Source organism: Zasmidium cellare (assembly GCF_010093935.1).
Source record: "Zasmidium cellare ATCC 36951 unplaced genomic scaffold M409scaffold_2, whole genome shotgun sequence".
NCBI classification, from domain to species: Eukaryota; Fungi; Ascomycota; class Dothideomycetes; order Mycosphaerellales; family Mycosphaerellaceae; genus Zasmidium; species Zasmidium cellare.
In genome coordinates this window covers 1,659,050-1,682,786 of record NW_022986946.1, presented here as the reverse complement: position 1 = coordinate 1,682,786, position 23,737 = coordinate 1,659,050, and the positions used below count along the sequence as shown (strand labels likewise).

Sequence of the window (23,737 nt, the reverse complement as noted above, 5' to 3'; positions counted from 1 at the left end):
TCACGCGTCAGGAAGGCGCGACGCACTACGAGGAGAGCCCCGAGAAAGACTCCGGTCCAGCTGTTCTCTGCTCCATCACATGAATGGACCGAGAGCTGCTGCGTGTCCAATGGCTCGTGAGAGGAGCTGCGAGCTGTTCGCGAGGTTGGAGAAAGCTTTCATGTGCTTGTGATGAAGGTGGAGAAAAATGCTCGCGAGGTCCGTGCTCCAAGGTCAACAGTCGCCCTCCTTCTGTCACTTCGCTTTCCGATATCCTCTTTTAAATAACAGCACGATGCTTCCCAAGTTCGAAGCAAAGGTCGCTATGAGCCTACCGAGGACACGTCTGAGAGGGTCTCGATGTGCTGTCCGAGACTGCAAACACGACACTTTTCCACTCGACTTCGGGTTATGATTGCATCCACACCTTCTTTAAATCCTCGATTTCATGACGGTGTCCGCGATACGACCCTCTTATGACAGAAGACGATGTATCGACCGATGTCGCCCTGAACGAACATGCAACTCCCACCCAGACTTGTGCCGCCGCGTTAACAGGACCACCTCGAAGGGCATCATTCTCCGGCAACCTCGCCATACAGACCCAGTCATCTCCAGCGACACAACCATGGCCTTGTAATCATCCACACAGCTTACCAGATGTTCATACTCTTAACTGCTAAATCCGCTGCAATATCCGGCTAAATACCCCGCCACCTCAAGGAACCCCTCAATCAAAGCTCCAGCTTGTGATGCAGTGTAAGTGGTCAACGAGAAACAGGTGGGGAGATCGCGGATTCATCCAAGTTGACGTGATCGGTGGTGGTACAAGAATATATCTCTCTTTCATCATTCACTTCTTCGATTTCCATTTCGTCCACCTCTAACTCCAGCAATACCGCAACTCCCAAACGATCCACCAAACCGACCATGGCCACCGAAGACGCGAACGACCCTGTCATCAAGTCTATCAATGAGACCAAAGCCAGTTATGTTCGCCTAGGAACGAGTGGACTTCGGGTCTCTGTGCCCATTCTGGGTGCCATGAGCTTTGGTCACAAAGATTGGCAGCCATGGGTTTTGGAAGAGAAGGAAGCCCTCCCACTGTTGAAAGCAGCGTACGATCGAGGTTTGAACACATGGGATACAGCCAACGTGTACTCCAATGGCGTGTCTGAGGAGATCATTGGCAAGGTCTGCTACGGATGACTCTAAAGTGAGATTCTGTACAAGCTGACCCTCCCCAGGCTCTCAAGGAACACAGCATCCCTCGAGAGAAGGTCGTGATCCTTACCAAAGCTTACGGGTATGTGGGAGAGGAACCAGGCACGAGGGGTATCATGTACGGCCAAAAGATTGCCGACAGCAAAGAATACGTCAACCGAGGCGGTCTCTCCAGAAGAGCGATCCACGACAACGTCAACCAGAGTCTCAAGCGTTTGGGAGTGGACTACATCGACCTGCTCCAGATCCATCGATTTGACCCTTACACCCCCATTGAAGAGACAATGGAAGCTCTCCACGATGTTGTCAAGAGTGGCAAGGTACGTCCCAAATACAACAAATAATGGAGAAAAGAGTCGAATTTTGATGCCCTTGGAGGTCCTCTACATCGGCGCCTCAAGCATGTGGACCTACCAATTCGCCCAAATGCAGTTCGTCGCCGAGAAGAACAACTGGACCAAGTTCGTATCCATGCAAAACCACTACAACCTGCTCTACCGCGAGGAAGAGCGCGAGATGAACAGATTCTGTCACGAGACCGGCGTTGGTCTGATTCCCTGGGCACCGTTGTGCAGAGGCCATCTTGCACGACCTCCATCGGATTATGGCAGTACGGTGCGTTCGGCGGGCGAGCAGAAGAGGGCGATGTTTACGACTGGGACGTCAGAGAGTGATCAGGTTATCATTAAAAGGGTGCAGGAGTTGGCGGAGAAGAAGGGGTGGAAGATGAGCCATGTGGCATTAGCGTGGATCAACAAGAGGATATCGAGTCCGATCATTGGGTTCAGTAGTGTCGAGAGGTGAGTTCAAGTACAATGTCGGCTAAACAGCACCTGACATAAGTGGTTACAGGATGGATGAAGCACTTGGCGCCAGAGGAAAGGAATTGACTGAAGAGGAAGAGAAGTATCTTGAAGAGCCCTATGTCACCAGAGCGATCCAGGGCCACAGTTAGATGCCTGTATGCTCCATAGCAGTGAACGATTGCTCTCCCAAAACGCCAATGTCCCAATGCTCGCTTGCTCGATTTCCTTAATTCGTCTCTTTCCTGTACAGCCGTTCGTTCATTACATTTTCCGTAGACTCGTCCTGTGGGCTCCGTATCTCGTCCGTCGTTACATCGGCAGATATTCCAAAGCTCGTATGACTACCTTGGCGATGAAGGGCTACCAATCCAGTTAGCCAGCGGACCTATTGTAGTGAATGGGAGTATACTTACGATCTCTGCTCTTCTAACACCAGCACCAGGTGTAGCCACCGTACTCGTGCCATCTACAATGAAGCCATTGCCTGAAGTCCCACTATCGTCTGTAGCAATGGTCGCCTGAGACGTCGCCATCACCAAGCCATTGTTGGAAGTCGTGCTCGCTCCGCTGCTATAGAAGCTGAAGCTCGTCGTCGAAGCACTGGCCGTCGCAATCCCTCCACTATTCGTTGTGCCCGTCACCACACCACCTCCCCCGACAACTCCTCCATTACTCGCATCAATCGTGCCTTGTGTAATGATCCCCGAAATCGTCCCAGTGCACGCAGCTCCCGATGGACAGCACGCGACAGCTCCAGCGTAGTCTGCAGAGCATACCGAACCGCTCATACAGCACAGCTGCGCGGCTCCCAGATTTGCGCACGAGTCGAAGCCATCTGGGCAGGTGTTGCTGCTCTGCCGTTTGAGCAGGTCGTGTGCGGTGCTGTTTTGGAGGTTCTGAGGGATGTAGTCTTGGAGGACGTTCGGGAGGGCCGAGAGGAATGGTTGGAGGTCGGGGAGTTGGAGGGAGGTCGCTACGCTGACGAGGAGGCTCGCGGGGAGGAGGTGGAATGCGGAGCAGCGCATGGCGGGAGGTGGTCGTCTGGAGCGGACGGTGATGTTGGTTGAGGAATGCGGTTCTTGATCAATGCGTTCAGCAATTGATATGTCGTCAACCGGGGGGAGTTGTACCAAGTCTCTGTCAGAGATAGTCGTTAATCATGTCCTCGCTGCTTGATGCGGTCCTTGGTTGTCAACTCACCGACCAGACGCATTGGCGGGGCCTTCCAAACGGGGAAGCATGTTTGCCGAGCCGCCATGGCAACAGCCGACGCTAGGGGAACCCTGACGGACTTCACGTGAATCTTCAGATGAGACTTCACTTCTTTCCTCTGATCACATGCAGGTGCATTCAAGTCTATCATTGTAGCACTCATATCAATATCAATACATCACGATGATCGAATCGCTTCGTCGCGACTGCTTGATCGATGCACAGCCATCGCCTCCACCTACCCAATCCACACTCACGACCTACAACTTCCCCAATTCACAATCAACACCAGCAAGAACCAACACCAAACATGGACATCGCGGCCTGCAATGTTTACGCAGTCTCCTTGCCTTTCATCTCTCCCTTCCTCGCCCACATCTCAGATCTCCCTCTCTCACCAACTTCGCACCACCACTTCATCAACTGTACTCCTCACCGAGCAGCTGCCTTCTACTTTTCAGATCTGCCACAGCATTTTCCCCCTTTTTCTTCATTTCACCGCACTTTGAACGACACGACACTCCATCTGCTGTCACGCCATCACGATGCGGTGCTCCAGGTGGCTCCTTGCAGCCAGCCTTGGGGTTGGCGCTCTCGCCCGAGTGAACGAAGACGCCGACCAGCCGAATACAGTCCATCACCGCCATGAAGAACTCGGTGAGGCTGGATTCGAAGAATGGGTCCGTGACCTGGTCGATGAGATTGAGGAAGGTCTCGATGATGACGACGACGAGGACAAGCGTTCCCTCCAAGAGGCAAATGACATCTCCGGACGAGGCAATTTCAATCTGGACCAAGTTGTGCACGATGCCGCTTCTTCACTGATTCAAGAGCTTGAGATTGACGTCGCCGAGAACGGATTCGAGGACATCGCCGAGACCTTGTCCGAGTACGAGGAGCTCAATGAGCGGCAAGTTGATCCCACCACGACTGTTGCACCTCCAGTCTCACCTTCGTGTGCGCACTGCGCTTCACCCGCGGTCTCCAAGAAGAATTGCAACATCTGTCACGGCTCTAAAGACGCTCCTCATCCCGTCGAACGCAATTTCAAGCCATTCCCACCAAAGCCTGAGGACCTCGTTACCAAAATTCCAGCCGATGTCACTCCTGGTTGGACCTCGACCTCCAAGACCCGCACCAATGGCCATCGATGGAACTGGAAGGTCATGGTCTACTCTACAGAGCCTACGGGTTTTGCAGTCACATACAAGGACCACCATCATCACACGACTTTGGCTTTGGGACAATACGACGCTGCTCTTCAACCTCCGGCCTTTATTTGGTACACAGCCAACGCCGATCGCAACGCACTGGATGTTCTGAGAAAGGCCCAGCACCACAATACCACCCACCGAGGTGTTGCTGCAAGAAATGGTCTTGAGATTGACGAGCTGTTCACCAGCATTGTCGCCCCGGACTTCTTGTTGCACGCCCCTTCCAGCCTTGTCTCTACGTACACAACCGAGGCACAAGGACATTCAGCAACTGCGACATTGACCTTCAAGTCTCCTGATGTCGATGGCACCTTTACGGTTGACGATGCGACGTTCACTGCTCATGGCAAGGTTGACCTCGCGGCCACTCCTCCTGTCGTGGTGGCGACAATGATCAACGATGACGAAATCCTTACGACCACGATCCCACTGTCGTCTTCTGACGTTCCGGCTGAGACCGGCATGCCAATTGCCAAGCGTCTCTACGGAGTGCTGCCAACCCGAGTCACCCCTGGCCAGGTGTATACTCACACCAACGTCGAGAACGGCGAGTCTACTACGGCCACAATCAAGGTCACGGCAACCAAACCGAATACTGGATTCGCAGTCACTCTGCACAGCGGAAGCTTCACACGAACAGTCAATGCCCACATCGTCAAAACCGCAACTCCTCCAGTCATTGTACAGACTCTCACCGTTTCTGGCGTCGGGTTTGTACAGACAGATGTCTGGGGATCTCAGAAGGCCCACGCATACCTGCCACACGCAACTTCCCACCCCACCGGTTCGAAGCATGGAGCATCTCACTTCTCGAAACCTACAAATGCCACCGCATCTTCAGCACACGCCTCCAACGGCACACTAGCGGCACCAGCGGTGTCCACGATCGTGGAGACACACATCCAGACGAAGACTGTCAAGGCAGGAGGTACTCTCACCATCACCCAGACCTTGTCCGAGGAGCCCATCGCTTCTGAAGCTGGATGGACTGTCACGGCAAACAGGCATGGGTATCGCGGTCTTTTCTCGCTACCGTCATCGACGCCTGATGCTATGCTGCAAACCTCTAATTGCAACGCTACCGAACTTCTCAAGCTCGATGTGTACAATGAAGAGATCAGATTCCTCAGAGGGTTGACTTGGGAGCAGAAGAAGACCCATTACGCATATCTCGGCTGGAACTACATCGAATCGCTGATCAAACACGTTCACCATCTGAACAAGATTTTGGATCCAAAGGAGGTCGCTGCACGGGCTATTTACTGCATGAGACACGAGATCGACCCCCTGGACACTTGTCCCTGCAACACACGAGCACGGCCGCAGCTCAACGCACCTCATCCAGCGAAGCCTGCTGTGACTACAGAGTTCATCGCGCGGTTTGGCCCAGGTCTTCTATCACACGAAGTCATCACACCTCCGGCCACACTTACTGACGGCGGCAAGACGATGAAGTTCGAGTTGGCTGAAGACACTTCCGAAGGCGAGTCACACAAGACCCATCGCAAGCACCATTCCAGTAAGCATCATTCGGATGATGTTCGCCATTCTACATCAAGTCTTCGCTTCGATGCGCTTGAGCCGCTGCAGACAATGACTGTCTTCCTTGACGATGTCCCACCTGCCATCCTCGGAATGCCCAAGTGTGAAAAGGAAGCGACTCCGCAATGCATGAAAGATGACCAGGGCAAGCGCAACAAGACGGAGTGCAAGATCGAGAAGTGCATGTGGAAATTCGTGAAGCCCATCAACATCACGACCGCGTTGCCAGCTCTGATGACTGACCCATACGGTACGAGCACCTACTTCGACTACTTCACCCATATCACATACATCAGTGGTCGACCGCATTGGGGCACGACTTCAACGGCAGGCATCTATTACCCAATGGGTTACAACACCACTATCGACGAAGGTGTATGCACCAACAAGACTGCGTATCGAGAATCACGTGCGACGACCGTCTCTTCCAAGAAAGCTTTCCCACAGTCGATGCTCGGTCACCTCACGGACCCCAAAGTCCAAGGTGATCCTGAGTGCTGGAACAGGAAGACATGCCGTCGTATGTGCGAGGCTGAGGTCAAGAGGAGCAGTTTCTTCGGCAGCAAAACCGCCAAGGTCCTCATGGCTGTTCTCGGTGCGCTCGGTGGCCTCCTTATCCTTGCACTGCTTGGGTGCTGCTGCCTTACATTACTCCACCGACGACACAAGAAGACCAAGAAGGAAGAACGTGAAGGCAACTCGGTCATGGGTGGCCACGCTGTCGACCCAGTCACTGGAAGAGAAGTCGATCCAGCTACAGGGACTGATGCGGTCACTGCGGGTTCTGCTCTCGGTCCTGCAACTGCTGCCGCTGCAGCCAAGCCCGGAGCTAGGAACGCTGGAACTCTTGGACGACAAGCCGAGGAAGGTCGTGGTCGTGTCCACTTCCCTAACGAGAGTGCGACTGCTGCTGGTGCTGCTGGAGCTGGTGCCGTCGCAGGTGAAAAGGCTCACGGTGGTGAGAAGTCCGGCAAAGGTGGAACTGGCATCACCGGTGGAGGTGCTACCGAAGCCAAGGGCACTGGAGCTTCTGGAGCGGGTAAAGGTGCTGCTGTCGCGTCCGAGAAGGTCGCAGTCGAACCTGCCAAGCATGTCGAGACTGTTGCCGCCCACGACGGCGCCGACTCACGCCGCGCTGGAAGCGAGATGGCCGACACGGGCAGCATGCGAGGTCGTCGTCCCAATCGCCAGGACGAACAAGGCTTGATCTGAGCCTCCTCCTGGCTGCTTCACGAGTCCCTCCCCGCTCGCCGTCCTGCTGGAACGGCTGCAGCGACAACTTCCACCTACAACTCCACACTGGCCACACGGCATGACCCTAATGTCTGTTATGATGCATGATCAACGACTTTACATAATGTCTGTTCAGCACCTGCTGCTGCTTTGGCGCTTGTTGCGCTTTTCTTTCGTTTGGATGGGTTGAGCATGTCGTACAAAAGCTAACATTGTACGAAGGAGGAATCATGGATAATTGTTAGTAACGAATCAAACGACCTATTCTATCTCCAATCGTATCGCTGTCTCCGTTCCAGATCCATCACTTTCGTCCCGCCTCGAAACAAATACCCCTGTCCACGCCATCTAACCGAAGCTTCTTCTCTACCCCATACCGCTTGACGTGCATGAAGTCGGCTGCAGTATCACTCCATACCCCGGACGCCTCGTCATGTATGCCGTGTTTAGATTGGTGGAAAAGCTAATCTGTATACCTCGTGCTGTGCTCCACCGAAGAATGCCGCCACAAGGACCCTTGTCGCAATATGGGGTGCAGGAGGGAACTTAAGCGTTTGCAGTTGAGGAGCTTGTGCTCCGGGAAGGCGGATCGGTTAGAGCTTGGGTGTTGGTGTGGCTTGCAGGGTGGACGGGAGTATTGGCTGTTTCGCTGCAAGATTGGTCCTTGAAGGTGGACGGAGGAGGGGATGGGGGATTTAAGATGTGTGTTGTGTTCGCTGGTGATGTTTTTGCGGTGGTTCTGTTTGTTTGTTCGTCGACGTTCTGATCTGACCCAAGATGGCGAGAATCGACGAGACGAGAGTTTACAATTGGTATGTTGGATTCATCCAACTCATCGACTAAGATAGCTGACCATCTCGAAAGGTACATCTCCCTCGTCGCCGCCTCGTGCATGGTCCTCTACGGCTACGATGCCTCCGTCTACAACGCCGTCCAAGGCAGCGACAACTGGGTCGCGTACTTCAATGATCCCGATGCGAATATCATCGGCGCAGTGAATACTTCTTACACGGTTGGAGCCATCGTGGCGGGGTTCTTTATTGGTGGCCCGGTTGCGGATTACTTTGGACGGAGGGTGGGCATGGCTGCTGGGGCGGCTTGTGTTGTTGTTGCGACTTTTATGGTGAGTGCCGCGTGAGGCGGAGAGGCTCGGGTTGCTGATGTTTTGGTTAGCAAACGTTCTCGCCGAGGGGTCAGATTGGCTGCTTCATTGCTGGGAGGGTGGTGATTGGTATTGGACAGGGGTTAGCGCTCAGTGAGTCGAATAAGTCCATCACTTCTGGCGCGGAATGCTAACACTTCTCTAGCCGGTGCGAAATGATCGTTCGATGCGTTGACTTGGGCAATGCTGATATTCTCCAGCTGGCAGCATCTATATCGGCGAATGTTGCCCTCCTGAGATCCGTGGAACCATCATGACATTCTGGCAACTCTTCTACTCTGTAGGGTCCTTTATCGCCTACTGGATCAATTTCGCCTGCTCCAAACACGTCGAAGAGCTCGGCGAATGGGACTGGAAGATGGTGGTGATCTTTCAACTCATGATGCCGGTCCTCATCCTTGCACAAGTCTTCTTCACGCCCGAGACGCCTCGCTGGCTAGTGAAGAAAGGCAAGATCGAGCAGGCCAGGGCTGGTCTTCGTAGGATTCGGCCAACGGAGCAGGATGTCGAGGATGAAGTTCTCGTCATACGCGAGGCGTTGGAGTTTGAGAAAGAGGCTATCTCGTCGTCGTACTCGGCCCTCTGGAAGGATCGATCCGTTCGCAAGCGGCTGCTGTTGGCGGTTATCCTCAATGCTGGACAGCAACTCACTGGTCAGGGGTCTTTGAACACTTATAGCACGATCGTGTACAAGAAGGTTTTCAAGAGTGACTCCACAATTGCGTTGGTGAGTTGGACGGATCAAAATTGTCCGAAGATGAGCATTGCTAACATGCTCTTTCACAGATCAACGCCCTGAACGCTACCTTGGGCATCATTTTCACGCTCAATGCCATCTGGTCTGACCGGTTTGGTCGAAGGGTAAGGGGCCTTCAGGACAGGCTCGATCCAGGGCTGACAAGAGCCGCAGTTCCTCTTCATCGTTGGTGCCATTGGAATGGGCGTTTGCATGATCATCGTGGCCTCAGTCGAGACCCAGACTCCGAATCTGGCGGATGGTAGCAAGTCCAAATCCGTGGCAATATCGATCGTGTTCCTGCTGTTTCTCTTCATCTTCTTCTATAAGCCGACGTGGGGAGCTACAGGTGAGTATCAATACAATGTCTTGTGCAAGACATAATATAGGCTGCTGCTGACTTTCTTGGTAGTCTGGATTTGGACTTCAGAAGTCTTCTCGATGAACGTTCGCGCACAAGCCGTCGGCATGGCATCCCAGACCCAGAACGTAGCCCAGGCTATCGTTGGTCAGTTCTTTCCGATCTTTCTAAAGGTAAGATCTAGGAACCCACCTCGTCCGCGAATCATGACTGACAGTTACTTTAGAACTGTGGCTTCTATGCCTTTTACATGTTTGCCGGCATCAACTTCCTGTTAGCAGTCTTCGTCTGGTGTAAGTCTCTGTTCGCGAAGAACACGTAAACGCGAGCTGATCATGCCAGTCTTCATACCAGAGACTCGTAAAGTGCTGCTGGAGGAGATGGACACGAAATTTGGTGGTTCTAACCATGTGGAGAAGGGAGGGAATCTCATGGGTGTGGCAGACGCTCATCATGCAGAGATCGACCTTGATAAGAAGGAGCCACACGCAGAGCATGTGAGAGAGGTCAGATTGTGATTCAGGAGAGACCGAAGCGAAGTTGGATTTGTGACGGAGGGAAGACAATGTGGTGAGACAATTCAGCCGCTGGGCTAGCCACAAGTAGAAACGACTCAGCTGTCTGGAGCTAGTGAGACGACGAACTTCCGCTTCAAAAGCCAAACCTTCGCCCTTGCATTCTCTTGAAAATGGGCATCGAGCTTCAAACCTTAGCACACCTGAAAGTGCCGGTGACTGTGGAAAAGCATTTGAACCTCGATGGCAGGCCAGTGCGGATCGCTGTCCCAGAGACTGTTCTCAAAGATGAAGAATCTACCAACCTGACTGCTGCTATTGGAGTAGCCACTGTGCTCTATCAGTGGTGTCCAGATGCTTTGTACGCATTTCTGGATCTGGATTCCTGGTTCTCCTTCACATGGATCAGGACAATCCAAGCTGGCGAACGAGACGAGACCAAATGCGAAATCGGCCGCATCAAAAACGTGATCACGATGGGCGTCCTCGACAAGGAAGAACACTGGAAAGTCATGGTGTCCTACACAATCTCAGAAGAGGGTAGCTGGATCCCAAACACAGACGAAAGCATGCTCGACGATCAGGACATCAAAGACCCGTCAGAAATCGACAAGCTCGGCCGCTCCTTCGTCAAAGACCTCATCCTGCAACAAGCCTGGTCAACCGGCAAGAAAATCCGCCACGACTTCTTCATCGAGTACGCACCAATGGATGCTTTCAGCGACGGCATCGCGATGAATCCGCATTGGCTGTACCAAGCTATCGATCTCACCAAGTGCACGACGTGTGGGAAAGGGGAGGAAGCTTCGTTGAGTCGCTGCAGCAAATGTGGTACGGCGGCGTATTGTTCGGGTGTTTGTCAACGTGCAGATTGGGCTGTGCACAAGGCTGTCTGTAATATGAATATGGAGGATAGGGGGAAGGCTTTGCATTTGAGCAAGGATGGTGGATTGGTGAGGTGGAGTCGGTTGCAGGCGCAGAATGAGAGCATTGACGATGAGGTGTCGGAAGGAGAGTGAAAGGATGACGTACTATGCATCAAGACACTCTGCTTTGCAAACACGGGGAACGGATCGAAGGGCAGGAGTATCAGCTTCAGAGGAAAGCAGACTGATCGCATGGGGGCTGCAATACAACTCCAGCCTCGTTTGATGTGATGAGCGGCAACTCTCAGGCCAGCCTCACCGTGACAAGGCAAGCCAGAAAGTACATGACGAGAGTACAGAGAATGCGAGGCAATGAGACCAATAAGTAGTTCAATGGAGTCTAGAACTCGAATTACATCGCTCAACTGTCTAAGTCTAATCCCCAATTTTGTTACATGAAGCCACAAGGTCCATCCAAACTGGTATCATCGCTCATCCCAAGAAGCATCATAAAATCATAACATGAATCCAACGTAAAGTCGTCAACGAATAGAGTAATCATCTTGGTAAGCGTGGGCTTATCTATATGTCTTTGCGAGCATGCTTCGAATAGTTCTTCCTCAATGTCTCGCCATACTGGAAGTTTGGTTAGCAAGCGTCGTCGCAAATGAATGTTGAGTACTACTCACCCTGTACAGCAAGAACGGAATCGGAATGAAAGCAAGCGAGATGAAAGCCAACGTGCTGCTCGCCCAAGCAACACCCAGGTTGCCGTACATGGCAGATGCGAAGAGCGGGAATCTGTGACATTGTCAGCTTACGGCTTGGATGGCGAATGAGGCTGACCACAGCAATGACTTACCCAGTACCGAAGCTGGACCTCATAAAGTCGTTGCCGGCCAGCACACTTGCTGCGTACTCGGGGTATGCGTCTGGCAGGTAATTGAGCACAGAGTTGAAGAGCAGGAAGGCACCGATCGAGAACCATCCGGATCCGATGATGGGCATGATCCAGTGGACGTCTGGTCGTGCGCTCCAGCCGAACCAGAATAGACAGCTACGATATGGTCAGAAATCGTTTTCTGGGACTGCTTCGTAGCACTTACATTGGAATGCAGAAACCACCAAACATAGCTGGGATGAGACGCAGCTCAGGCTTTACATTGCCGTTCTCGTCAAACTTTGGTTCCAGGTAGTAGTACAGGTAGGCAAAGAATGGCGGGACGACCAAAAACACGGCGATGACTGGAGATACCGTTAGTGGAATGTCTTTTAGAAAACGTGTTTCCCGGTCGAACTTACGAATACCGAGATAGGCAAGACCCTCAGTGCCCAGGCCAAAGTGGTAGATGTCAATGAACACGACCACGAACGATTCGAACCAGATGTACAGCAAGCCATAGATCAAGGCGATATACAAGTTGAGCAAGAAGACCATCGGCTCAAGGAAGTTGAGCGTGAAAGGACGGACGAGCGACATCATGACCACCTCCTTGCCGGACATTTGCGCGGCCATGAGTTCTGGCTCACATGTGAGCTTGTCGTTGCCGGTCAACTTGCGCAGGCGCTTGGTTCGTCGAAGGAGGATCTATCGTCAAGGTCAGCATTGGCACCGAGGAAGGGGTCCAGAAGGAGTTGCTCACGTTGTTGGCACTCGTCTCTGGGAAGAAGAAGAAAAGGAAGACCAAGCAGAAGCCCGACAACCACATGAGCTCCCAAATTGGCCATTGCCATGGTGCTTGAATGGTGTTGTTGAGCCCACCATACTGGACTGCGAAACCGCCGATGAGAGGACCAAGTGTGGGACCACAGACTGCCGCAATGCCCCAGATAGAAATGGCGTATGCTTGCTTCTGAGGTCTCCAAATGTCAGTCAGCGATGCACCACCCGTAGCCAGAACCGGGCTACCGAAGAAGCCGGTGATGAAACGGAATGCGAGGAGCATGCCAAAGTTGGTGGCCATGGCCACAGCCGGTTGCAGCGCAACGAAGATGACCAGTGTGCCCAGATAGATCGGATTCCTTCCGATGAAGGGGATCTCGCTCATGGGCGACCAGAGCATGGGACCAAGCCCGTATCCTCCTACGAACAAGCAAAGTCCCAGTGTTGCAGCGACTTGGCTGACGCCGAAGGTGGCCATGACACTCTCCGTACCGGCCGAGTAGATGGAAGATCCAATGTAAACGGACGTCGTCAAGAGGCAAATCTCGAAGGTGACGAAGCATCGTTTGAAAAGACTCCAATTCCGTGGGTTCTCAGCATCGTTATCGCCCCACCAGCTGACGATGTGGACGTCCTTGCCCTTTTCCTGGTCGATCTGGACGCCGCTAACGTAGTTGACGTTGGCATTCTCCTGGCCGACTCGCGTTTGCTCTGAAGATGATCGTCGGTTTGTCGATAGTCTCGGTGGTGATTCGGTAGTATATCGCTCTTCGCGAGTCCTGACGCCACCAAGAGTCTGTGGTTCGGTGCCGTCTGCTGGTGGATTGGTATCGCCATGATGGGCCATGTACCCGGACTTCTTCTCATCGATGAATCGCGTGTACAGCGAAGGATCAATCTCCTCTTGGTACTTGAAAAACTTGCCGCGGGACACGAAGCGGACGAGGTGGCCAAAGGCCGTATCCCGGAAGAGCTCACTCATGGTGAAGTGGACTGCTCAAGACGCGAGTGTCCGTTGTTGTCGAAAGCAGAAAGCTTTTGCGTTGAGAATGCAGCTTGAAGAAAGAACAATGGAAATCTCATACATAAGGCTGGAGACTATTAGGGGCAATGGTCCACCATGCCGCTAGAAGCATCACCCGCGACTGACAACCTCTTTCATCATCATCGCGTTTTCAAGAGTCCGAAAAATGCCTGTGCCAGATCAAGCCCACCCCGGACTCAACGCCTGGGCCCCAGAGATGAGCACATCGCGCCCGCCAAGCACAAGGTTAAGTCCGGCGGCCAGCGCAGATCGGTGGGCGACGGCTGCGATCTGATCTGAAAGTCTAGCACGCATATCCGCGTAGCGCAAGAAGGAAAGGTGTGAGGAAGCGAATATCGTGGATGCATGATGTAATGGCGTGAAGTCCCAGAGGCGGCAGAGCCGCAGATTCTCGGGAGCGGAAGCTTCGTCAACCTTGTTTGTACGACCGCCCAAACAACCCGCGGGCCTTTGGGCACGACGGCGCGTCTCTATCTGTTCGAGGACTGTTTTCCTGTTCGGTCCATCAGGAAAATGCTTTTATCTCTGTACAACGAGACTTTGGTGGCTTGATGAGTCCTTTTAGGCTGCATTTTGGTGCCTTTACAAAGCTGCCACGAGGAAACCTTGTGTTCTTGGACGAAACAAGCAAGATCGGAAGAGGAAGAAGAACCGACGCGCCGAAAAATACGAATGCGAGTTCCTTCCGGCCAAGGATTCCTCGTTGATGAGAGAAGTCGACAGGATATCTGTGTAGGATGTTGTTGTACGAGAAGTTGTCGATGGTTTGCTAGGGCTTCAAATCAAATTCCGAACACATCCTTTCGGCATCGTATCCGCCGAGATTCCGATACCATTATCACGTGTCTGATGTAGGCTGCGGACAAATAGTTGTTCGCGGTGTCGTGGAAAGTGTTGACGGGGAATCATATGACTTTGAAGGTGCGAAGTATTTTGAAGTTTGGAACAAAACGCGCGGTCAAGCAAGCTAACTATCGCCCAGCCCGCCGGTAAATGTATACCGCAAACACCCAGCATCAACGTATCCTCCCACTCCTCCATTGTTACAACCACTGAACGCCCTTTGCAAGAGATCCGAGCAATGCCAGTCATCGTTGCCAACCGGATCTTCCACTGACTGCGAGTTATCGCTTGTCACACAGCCGTCGATCCACTCTACTTCGAAGAGATAGTTGACCGAGTATATGTTCTGATAGTTTTCGCTGATCTTCGCGGAGTCTGGCGTGAAGTCCACTTTGTGATCGCCGCAGAAATCGCCGGCACCATCTGGCACCGAAGCTGGATTGATGTCGGCGTGGCCTGGGAAGTCGGCTTCATTGTGGCATACCGGATCGCGTACGGTGAGCGCGGTCGTCGGAGTTGGTGCAGGCGCCACGGATGTAGTCGACGGCTCTGGCTCTGGCGTCGGTGTTGTCGAAGTTGCGGTGGCGACCCAAGAGGCGCAAGACGAAGATGTAACGCAGATCGATCTGCCTCCAGACCCGTTGCAGCGCTCGAAGGTTGTTGTACTTTCACAAGTGCTACCACTGCTCGTTCCAACGCCGGTGTTTGTCGCAGTCAATGTAGGCATAACTTCTGACGAAGTAGCTGGTGCGATTGATGTTGTATTGGTCGATGAGACTGTGCTTGAGGTGCTGGACTCGCTCGACTCGCTCGACTCAGTCGACGTGCTTGATGTGGACGAGTTTGTCGTTGCAGTGTTCGAATCGGTCGTGGAGAAGACGTAAGTTAATGGGAAGGCCATCCACGCTGGCAACTCCATGCCAAGCGAGCTGTAGGTCGCTACGGCATTGTAGCTTTCTGTAGCAGAAAATGGGCATGAGTCGCCTGAAAGGGATGAAGTTGAGACTGAGGTCGTGGTCGTGGGTTGCAGACTGCAGCCTACCGTCTGCTCGCAGGTCGTGGTATAGCACACCGTCGTGCTGGAGATGCTGCTGTCAATCGTGCTGTATGAAAGTGAGCAGCCGACGCGGCAGTCGCTGACTGTGGTGGTTCCCGCTGAGCACGATTGCGTAGAAGACGTGCTGCTTGCCGATGATGTAGAAGAGGAGGAGTCGTTGTCATCATCATCGTCGTCGTCGTCGTCGTCGTCATTTTCAGTATCATCCTGCGTCTTTGGGTCTGGGCAGCTTCCAGATACCTGGATGCCAAAGACCTTAACGCAAGGAAGGTCGAACTTTGGTAACTTGGGAAACACAGATGTCCAATCGAACAGGACAGATGGAACAGGGGGAAAGTTCCAAATAACCACCGCACCACCGCAATCAAAGCACCAAATGACGGGCACAATGGTCGTGCTGTCATCTTTGGTTGTGGTAATCCAAGTGTTCGTAGTAATTCCGCTAGACGTGATGAGCTCCGTAGACACTCCCGTTGGCACGGTAGTCATTGTCGACGTGATCTCTGGTGTCTCAGAAGCCGTATTGGTAGAGGTGGATGTCGCTGGAGTTGATACACTGGCGCCTGGGAGGGACGTTGTGCTACCATCTATGTTCAAAATGCCCGAAGAGGCCAACGAGATGGAGACTGTGCCGCTCCTGAAGGCCGATCCTCCTGGAGTCAACGTGAAAGATCCAATGACTATTCCAGAGCCGTTGCCGGACGCTATAATACTTGGAGCGAGAGTCATTCCTGTAGAAGTCGTTGACGTAGTAACCCCTATTGTAGAAGTGGTGGCACCAGTTCCGAGAGGAATGCTGTTCGACTGGGACGTGGTTCCATTGTTGTTCAAGGTCGTGCTTGAAATCGATGAGGTTCCTGACGAGCCACCGGTGGAAGATGAAGACGCGCTGCTCGTTGCCTCTTGACCGGTGGTGGAGCTGGAGGACGTTATGGAGCTTGTCGAACTGGATGCAGAAGAGTCGATCGAGGAAAAAGAGCTGGACAGACTCGTGCTTGTTGTTGAAGAAATTGCGGTTCCAGCAGTGCCTGGGATATTTGTTGTTGTTCCATTTGGCAGAAGAAAAGGTGCATTTTGCGCATACGCATGTAACGAAAGGACTGTGGCAGAAAGTAGTACTGTTGACTTCATGATGGAGGTGTTGCTAATAGATCAAGGACAGATCTCACAGCGTAAAGAGACTCTCATAAGATGTTTTCGAAGATCGATCAACGGCCATACTCACATTCAGCTCTTGTCCTATTCTCGGACTGTCCTCCATCAATACCACGTCCTGGCCGTGCGAGCTGCATTTTCTGGGCGTGAGTCTAACACAAGGCGAAGGATTCTGGATGGTGTGACAATGGCTGATGAGCTTTGCATTCCAATCTCCTTGGGGCTGTGCCACTCGTTCCACGATGCGAAATTTTTACCTTGACCGGTGGAAAAGAAGGAGAAGGCAGAGGCACGTTCATCAAACATGAGGCTCTCCAAATAGACTTTCGCGCTACTGGCTCGCTTCAGCCCCTTCGAACTCCACCTCAGCTCCTAAATCCTGCAAGGTACCAGCACATCCACCCATCACCATTGGGCTCTTCGCGCGGCTGGGCAGTCATGATCCTGGTGTGCGACAACACGCCAGTGCTCAGCTTCACCCGCGTTCATCTCGTTCGTTACAAGGCGATTCCTTCCTCCTCCCAGCGCCTCAGACTCTCCTCCCACTCGTCGCGCTCGAACCCGGCGAAGAACGTCCCAATCCCGTGTGCTGCACAGGGGATAGTCTGCACGTGGCCGTCTATGGCTTTGCAAACAAGCAGCTGCCCATGTTGCTCGTAGCGTTCCTTCTCGAGCACGGCAAAGAAGAGCTTGCACAAGGGTTTAGGCGGCTTGGGTGCATTACGAACAAATGTCGATGCGTCCTGGGTAGTCTTCCCCAGGAAAGGAGACTGCCATCCAGCATCGATCGGAGCCTCAGTTCCCGTAGCAGACATACCTCCAGAGTAGTCTGGAAGGCTGTCATACTTGTCCGCAAGCCAGATGTAGGATGCCCCCTCACAATCGGCCTTATTCCGGCTCAAAATGTCGTTGAGTGTCTACAAGAGCAAGGTTAGGCGTTGATGTGTAATATGTAAATTGTTGGTACTCACCTCGACAGGAACCTGATCCAGAACAAACAACGCCATCACATCGGTAGCTTGATCGTCGTCTTCCCACACGCCATCTTCGAAGAACTCCGCATATTTCTCGAAGAACTCCGCCTCGCTTGCCATGTTGGATCGTATCTGGGAATATTCTTGCAGTTGCTGAAAGACAAACAGGTGTGTGCGACCATCCGAGAGACTGCCAATTCTTGAGTGCAAGCTGAGTGCACAGCCCGCCCATCGGCTCAAGAGCTCCGGACCCTAGATACAGGGGTCTCGCTGCAAGATGGCGCCTCATTTGAGCTCGTGCAACCAAGCACCAACTAGCTGAATAGGCGACTGCGGCATGCATTCCTTCGAGTCCTTTCAATTTCACGCCTGTGGAGAACCAAGAGATCTGAAATTGAAAGGGCTGTGTAGCGTTGCTCGATTGGAAAATCGAGGCAGCGGCCTATTCTCAGGATGTACGACGTTCAGCCTCACAGTCGCCAGAGTGCACAAGTACGATTCTGCATTGCTTAAAGCACGAAGAGGCAAGTTTGTCTCTCATCCCTTCTCTTGTGCTATCACTTTCGTTGTCTCTTTACAGTCTCTTCAATATGCTTGCCGTTCTACTTGCTTTGTTGCCATTGGCGGCTTCTCATGATGTTAAACCTATCCAATTTGGTCGGCCCGCCCCTATAGGTACTTTGATCTCGCTCCCCACCCCAGCAGCCAGTAACGAACGTCCGATCAACAAGAGCGAGCAAGAACAATATGCATCGCATGTACACCTGGAAGACACGGTGGACCAAATACAACTTCTAATGGACGCCGACTTTACTGAAATTGACGATTCACTGGAGGATTCTGGCGAGTTCGATCAATATGTTCCCGTCGGTACCACCGATGATACTACGCTTGTGCGACGAGCCAACGGCATCGAGAAGCGTGCAGCTTTCCGCGGAACTATGCAAATCGATTGTTTGGAAGCGCCTGAAGTCTGCCAGAACGCCTGCTGGTACCAGAACTGCTTGATGGATGCAAAAGGAGTTACGACAACGATCAAGTACCAAGACGGTGGCCGCAACAGTGCCCGTGACAGTGCAAACCGCCTGCAGTCTGGTGTGACGACAAGTCGCGGACGCCCGTGCACTACCTGGCCATTTGGACAGAAGTTCTGGGATACCTACCAGTTCAACCCAAATCCAGTTGAGGAATCCGAAAAGTACCTGGAGACGGACGAATGGCCAATGGCTTCCTTCGAGAACCCAGCCTTCGACGAGACCGCCAACCCTCCTCAGCATACTCTGAGATGTATCACTGGACAGAGCAACAAGGGCGGTGCTCGTGCATGGACGAACTTCCGAAGAGGTCACGGCCCATATGCTGAGGGCGGTAAATGGGAGAACTTCCGATTGGGAGCAAAGACGCACTTTGTTCGATACGACGAGTTCAACGTTGCGTTCAACTTTGATTCTTTTGATCCAAATAATGCTGATCATCAAAACGTGAGGAAGTATGTATCAACAACCAACAGCACCTTGAAGGGGGCGTGGCTAACATTCATTCTAGAACTCTGACCTTCTGCGAAGCACCATATGCCAACTGCAAGAACGACGGCCGGCAATTCCACATGAGTAAACTCGTCACCAACAGCAAAAGCACAGGACAACTGGCCTGGCCGTACGATGCGACAACGCAGAACGCATACCAGCTCGACTACGAGGGCACAGACATCAAGCAGTATCACGTCACTCTCGCCATCACTGGAGATGACCAGGACGAAGTTGCTGCTCAAGTCTCTGTTTACGAAAACGGCGACGAGACGATCGTCGCCACTAGAGACTCAACAACAGACTCTTCGTTGACGATGGAAGATGGCGACTCGTTCTCCATCAAAGGCAATCTGCCCAAGACGCTGAAAGTCGAGAAGAGCGGCATCGGTTGTGGGACTTTCAAGTTCACATACGGCGACGCTCAAGCGGATGGGTTGGCGGTCTTTGGGTTCGACAGTGAGGACATTGGCTATGGCAGATGGTCGCATACTGAGAAGGGGAGGAATTCTGGTCGTTACTGCGTACCTGAGGATATTCAAGGGCAGGATGCGAATGGGGCTGCTATTGTGATTGGAACGAGGTTAAAGTGTTCTTTTCCTGGCTGGTAGTTTTTGCAGTCAGTATGTTTAGTGCTACAAGAAAGTTCTCGATCATTTGTCTCAATTTAAATATGGTTTCACAGCATATAATGAGCGTGAGAGCCCGATTTAACTGAATCGGTGCCTTGTGGCAACAGAAGTTGGTAAGATTTCCGCCTCAGGCATCCACGATCAAAATTCATTCACTTACCAAAAAGCTTATTCGTCCTCCACCAAAACATGTGATCCACTCGCTCCCTTTCAACGTCAATATCTAAGCATCGTCACCAGTACCTTCAAGCTGATTTCCTCGCTTTTGACGCACGAAGAGACTCATGGCGGCGTGACGTCGGCCTCGCTTCTGGTCCTTGCCTTGGACCCACACCGCACGAGCAAAATGCAAAATGCAAAACATTCAGCACCCGGTATTCCCATATGGTCACCCACTACAGTACTAATCAGGCGATTACGTGCTTGTATATGGCAGAGCGGACGGGATGCCTAATTTTCACGTATCTGTGGCCGATTGTGATAGTACTGCTGTTGAGTTCAATAAGTAGCTGTAACATTTCTCCCATTCGGAAGGCCAACGGCTCCAAAGCTCTGAGCCATGAACTTCAAACCCTTTGCTAAGCACCATAGCCTCTAGATGAGCCTGTGCGAGCTTTGCTTCCACAAGGTCAACCTCGTCTTCTCCTGCGCCCTGGAACTTGACATCTGACCTGAGTGTGCTCTCCAGTCATTACGAGAGGAACGAAATTGTGTCTTGACTGGATTTCTAGTGACTGCTCACGGTTCTAATCAGGGTTCATTGGTTCTAAAGGCTAAGTCGCTGTCTACATGGGATGCAAATGGTCCGGATCAAGACGCAGGCGAAGTAGCTTTGAGCTGCTGTAGGGACGTCGATGATCATGTAATTTGCAGAGTCAGCAGCTCGAATCGGCTTCGTGAAGGTATCTACATTGGACCTGCAGAGATGGCACTCCCACCCTCCCACCGTCTACCAAGATGTGTTACTAGAAGCAATTGCTTGTGGCCAACAAGATGATCGACTTTCGCCATTCAGTGTAAGAAAAACGAGATCTCGAGACCTTCTCGTGGTCCAGATTGGTAGCAGCGACAAGATCGATGGGCTGATGTTCAGGCATGGTCAATTGGCGAAGGTCCAGCATCAATTGGATAGGTGAAGATGTAGTTCGGTCCTGAAGCCATGAGGCCGTCACCGCCAGGCCTCATCTGCGAAGCTGGTAGCCAAAGTTTCTTGTCCGATGTGACCCACATCAAATCGGTCCAGAGCAAGGCTTCATCTTGCACCAAGATTGTCGCACGGCCTTCCGGTGTGACCATCCAGATTGCCAGCAAATTCGTATCGCTGACATAGATATTACCGTCCGCATCGATGGTAGTGCCGCCAGTACTGGGTGTCAAGGTGACAGGCTCAGCATAGTCGCCCAAAGAACCCGCGAGTGTAGCATTCGTAAGGGTTGCGTCGACGTAAGCAGTTTCCACCTTGTAGAGTCCACCATTGCAGGGCTGGTAATAGAGGTACTTCCCATCTGGAGATACCTCGATCTGATCAAGACCAACTGAAAGCGTGCTGCCAGCTTGCCCATACCCAGGAACAAGGGTACCGTTGTACATCATAGGGTACCACGCTTGAGCCGTAGAATCCTCTGCAAGCACGCGAACGCCTTTGCCAGTACCTAGATCGAGCACGACCAATGCCCCTGATGTGTCGCTGAGATACGCGACCGTCTGCGCAGCGTTGAAGCGAACATCATCGATATCTCCCTCCGAGCCCGTGATGCTGCTCAGATAGTAGATCTTGTCAACCGAATCGGTGGTCAGGTTGACGCCAACCAGCTTGGTAGAACCATTGACCCCGGTCGACCCACCATCAACCAACCAGTACCGTCCGTCAGGTCCAATACGTGCGCCATCGATGCTGACAAAAGTCTTTCGAGGGTCTGAGCTGGAGTTGCTAGCATTGTAAGAGTTCCACGCAACATTGGGATAGAGAACAGTTGTGTTCCCGTTAATGAGCTCCACGGCTTGAGGAGGGTCTGTCAAAGAGTAGCGCTGGGATAGAAATTTGCGGCCATCTGCCGATATGCTGATACCCTGCGTTGGCCTCTCCAACGAGTAGGCAAGTTGAAGACCTGGTGCCAGAGCGGAGGCCAGAGCGGCGGAAACCAAGAGCTGGAAAGTCGTGTTTACTCGCATGGTGGGAAGGATGCGATGAACCGCTTCAATGGTGCTGGCTGCTGAGATATATAGGGGCATGCATTGTGACTGGATATTTCCTCCATCTTCGCAAATTCTTTGGTGTTGTCCGCTCGTCGGCCGACTTCATATCGGAGATTTCCATGTGTTGCTTGACGAAGTGGAAGCATCAGCCTGCAGGCTTGCTCATCATCGTATTCAGCCGCGTGGCTTCTCACTCATTTAGTGTAGCACGATACATAGTCCAAGTGACCAGCGGCTCCCAAGGAGAAGTCAAAGCGCTCTCTATTCGCGTCATCTCTTCGGGCAGGCCTTACCTGTCTACTCCTGCGATGAAAGCCCTACTTGGAGACTGGCTGAATGAGTTACTCACTGGCAAGCAGAATCCAGATAGAACACGGTCGTGATGATGGTCAGAGTTTCGATGGTTGTAATTGTCAGCCGTGAAGTCGATGCTTGAGGAAATGCACATTACCGTTAATTTCGAAATTAACATTTAGCGTAAGGTCTCTTGCAAATGATAATTTCGCTACATCTCAGTCTCGACTTGCTCCTTTCACTACTTCAAAGTTCCTCTGCTCATAGCACGTCACTTTGAGACCTTGCAATTCCCTCAATGGATTTGGAGAGCTCGCACTGCTTGGGTTTCTGGTGACCATCGTGGCCATCAGATTGCAGGCGCCGCCTGATCAGAATGGTCAACCACGGCGCGTCTCGCGCATGCGCCGAGTGCAAAGCAAGACACAAGCGAGTGAGTGTCGGCAGGTTTCCGTCTCGCGTTTACGACAACCGGACTCATGATCATGTCTTCGTAGTGCGGCCAAGAACGGCCTGTGAGTTGCATTCTCAACCGATCCTCGCCATGCTGAGCATCTGAAGGCTTGTAGGCGATGCACTGAGGCAAGCCGACCCTGTCCTGGATACATCGACGACTTTACGCTCTTCTTGCGCCCCTATCAGGCTCCATCAGAACAGAAACCAGCTCTAACCACACCTTCGTGGTCTTCACGACAGGACTTCGAGGTGCCTGATGCACGCCGAAGTGAAGCACAGTCCGATGGCCCACTTGAGCCTTTTTTCAATGATTTCTGCCTTGCGTCAGTAGATCGAAAGGTCTCCCGCGGTTTCTTTGACGGCCTGAGAGATATTGTGATATCTGCCGGGCAACAGTCAGATCTCGCACAGGCCGCCGTCATTGTAGGCAGCGCAGCTGTCTCGAACAGATCCCGCAATGCTCTGCTAGCTGAAAGTGCTCAAGATCGCTATGTCACACTACTGGAATCCTTTGGTCGCACTGTCGCTTGCCAATCTTCTGTCAACACAGTGGAAACATTGATGACATGTGTTCTTCTCGGCATCTACGAAGTATTGTCTCTCAATCTCTGTGTGATGAAAGAGCCGGCGCTGACAAGACTCCAGATAGTCAGAGATGATGGCCAGTCTCCGACTGCGTCAACTGCCCACGTCAAAGGCGTGTGCTCGATCCTTTCTCAGGAAAACGCACCTTTCAATCTTGAAGCTGGAACAAGACTGTTCCAGCTGGCGAATCCTATCTTGATGCCTGAGGGTCGAAGTGTGAGATTGAACATGTCCTTATCCACTGATATCATTACTGATGAAGGGTAAGGGCCACGCAACAGTGCCCGTGCTGTGTGCTCCTGCGACGTTCGATCCGGTCCTTAGCCTCGATAACGTTCTGGTGAGATTCCACTCTATCTGGATACGATCAATGCAGATACTAGATCGTGATACGGTTGACAGTCCGGCTGCGACAGAATTGATGAATGATGCTGTTGTAATGGCGGGTGAATTCGCAGCAT

At 52.4% G+C, this 23,737-nt stretch overlaps 10 protein-coding genes across 10 annotated transcripts; 6 read left to right on the top strand and 4 right to left on the bottom strand.

The window, feature by feature from the left end:
• Positions 1-909: 909 nt before the first annotated feature.
• On the top strand, positions 910-2,158 carry M409DRAFT_62834 (uncharacterized protein; the record flags this gene model as incomplete). The annotated part of the gene is made up of 4 exons (XM_033815328.1): positions 910-1,173; positions 1,227-1,523; positions 1,582-2,003; positions 2,056-2,158. The coding sequence occupies 4 exons, from the start codon at positions 910-912 to the stop codon at positions 2,156-2,158; spliced, it is 1,086 nt and encodes a 361-aa protein (XP_033674174.1).
• Positions 2,159-2,318: 160 nt separating this feature from the next.
• On the bottom strand, positions 2,319-3,250 carry M409DRAFT_17227 (uncharacterized protein; the record flags this gene model as incomplete). Its single annotated transcript, XM_033803964.1, has 3 exons — positions 2,319-2,369; positions 2,423-3,146; positions 3,210-3,250. The coding sequence occupies 3 exons, from the start codon at positions 3,248-3,250 to the stop codon at positions 2,319-2,321; spliced, it is 816 nt and encodes a 271-aa protein (XP_033674173.1).
• Positions 3,251-3,766: 516 nt separating this feature from the next.
• On the top strand, positions 3,767-7,189 carry M409DRAFT_49748 (uncharacterized protein; the record flags this gene model as incomplete). The annotated part of the gene is made up of 1 exon (XM_033811336.1): positions 3,767-7,189. One exon carries the CDS (start codon positions 3,767-3,769, stop codon positions 7,187-7,189), a length of 3,423 nt encoding a protein of 1,140 aa, XP_033674172.1.
• A 798-nt stretch (positions 7,190-7,987) lies between these two features.
• On the top strand, positions 7,988-9,987 carry M409DRAFT_17225 (uncharacterized protein; the record flags this gene model as incomplete). The annotated part of the gene is made up of 9 exons (XM_033803963.1): positions 7,988-8,022; positions 8,075-8,333; positions 8,384-8,465; positions 8,573-9,099; positions 9,159-9,233; positions 9,283-9,457; positions 9,521-9,642; positions 9,696-9,762; positions 9,812-9,987. 9 exons carry the CDS (start codon positions 7,988-7,990, stop codon positions 9,985-9,987), a joined length of 1,518 nt encoding a protein of 505 aa, XP_033674171.1.
• A 170-nt stretch (positions 9,988-10,157) lies between these two features.
• M409DRAFT_62833 (uncharacterized protein) lies at positions 10,158-11,003 on the top strand (the record flags this gene model as incomplete). The annotated part of the gene is made up of 1 exon (XM_033815327.1): positions 10,158-11,003. One exon carries the CDS (start codon positions 10,158-10,160, stop codon positions 11,001-11,003), a length of 846 nt encoding a protein of 281 aa, XP_033674170.1.
• Positions 11,004-11,432: 429 nt separating this feature from the next.
• On the bottom strand, positions 11,433-13,495 carry M409DRAFT_49746 (uncharacterized protein; the record flags this gene model as incomplete). Its single annotated transcript, XM_033811335.1, has 6 exons — positions 11,433-11,486; positions 11,540-11,651; positions 11,713-11,907; positions 11,957-12,095; positions 12,153-12,438; positions 12,494-13,495. 6 exons carry the CDS (start codon positions 13,493-13,495, stop codon positions 11,433-11,435), a joined length of 1,788 nt encoding a protein of 595 aa, XP_033674169.1.
• Positions 13,496-14,525: 1,030 nt separating this feature from the next.
• M409DRAFT_49745 (uncharacterized protein) lies at positions 14,526-17,707 on the bottom strand (the record flags this gene model as incomplete). The annotated part of the gene is made up of 4 exons (XM_033811334.1): positions 14,526-16,558; positions 16,684-16,731; positions 17,149-17,530; positions 17,585-17,707. 4 exons carry the CDS (start codon positions 17,705-17,707, stop codon positions 14,526-14,528), a joined length of 2,586 nt encoding a protein of 861 aa, XP_033674168.1.
• Positions 17,708-18,177: 470 nt separating this feature from the next.
• On the top strand, positions 18,178-19,724 carry M409DRAFT_49744 (uncharacterized protein; the record flags this gene model as incomplete). Its single annotated transcript, XM_033811333.1, has 2 exons — positions 18,178-19,076; positions 19,133-19,724. 2 exons carry the CDS (start codon positions 18,178-18,180, stop codon positions 19,722-19,724), a joined length of 1,491 nt encoding a protein of 496 aa, XP_033674167.1.
• Positions 19,725-20,834: 1,110 nt separating this feature from the next.
• On the bottom strand, positions 20,835-21,917 carry M409DRAFT_49743 (uncharacterized protein; the record flags this gene model as incomplete). The annotated part of the gene is made up of 1 exon (XM_033811332.1): positions 20,835-21,917. One exon carries the CDS (start codon positions 21,915-21,917, stop codon positions 20,835-20,837), a length of 1,083 nt encoding a protein of 360 aa, XP_033674166.1.
• A 694-nt stretch (positions 21,918-22,611) lies between these two features.
• Positions 22,612-23,543, top strand: M409DRAFT_49742 (uncharacterized protein; the record flags this gene model as incomplete). The annotated part of the gene is made up of 2 exons (XM_033811331.1): positions 22,612-22,668; positions 22,797-23,543. 2 exons carry the CDS (start codon positions 22,612-22,614, stop codon positions 23,541-23,543), a joined length of 804 nt encoding a protein of 267 aa, XP_033674165.1.
• Between the last annotated feature and the right edge of the window lie 194 nt (positions 23,544-23,737).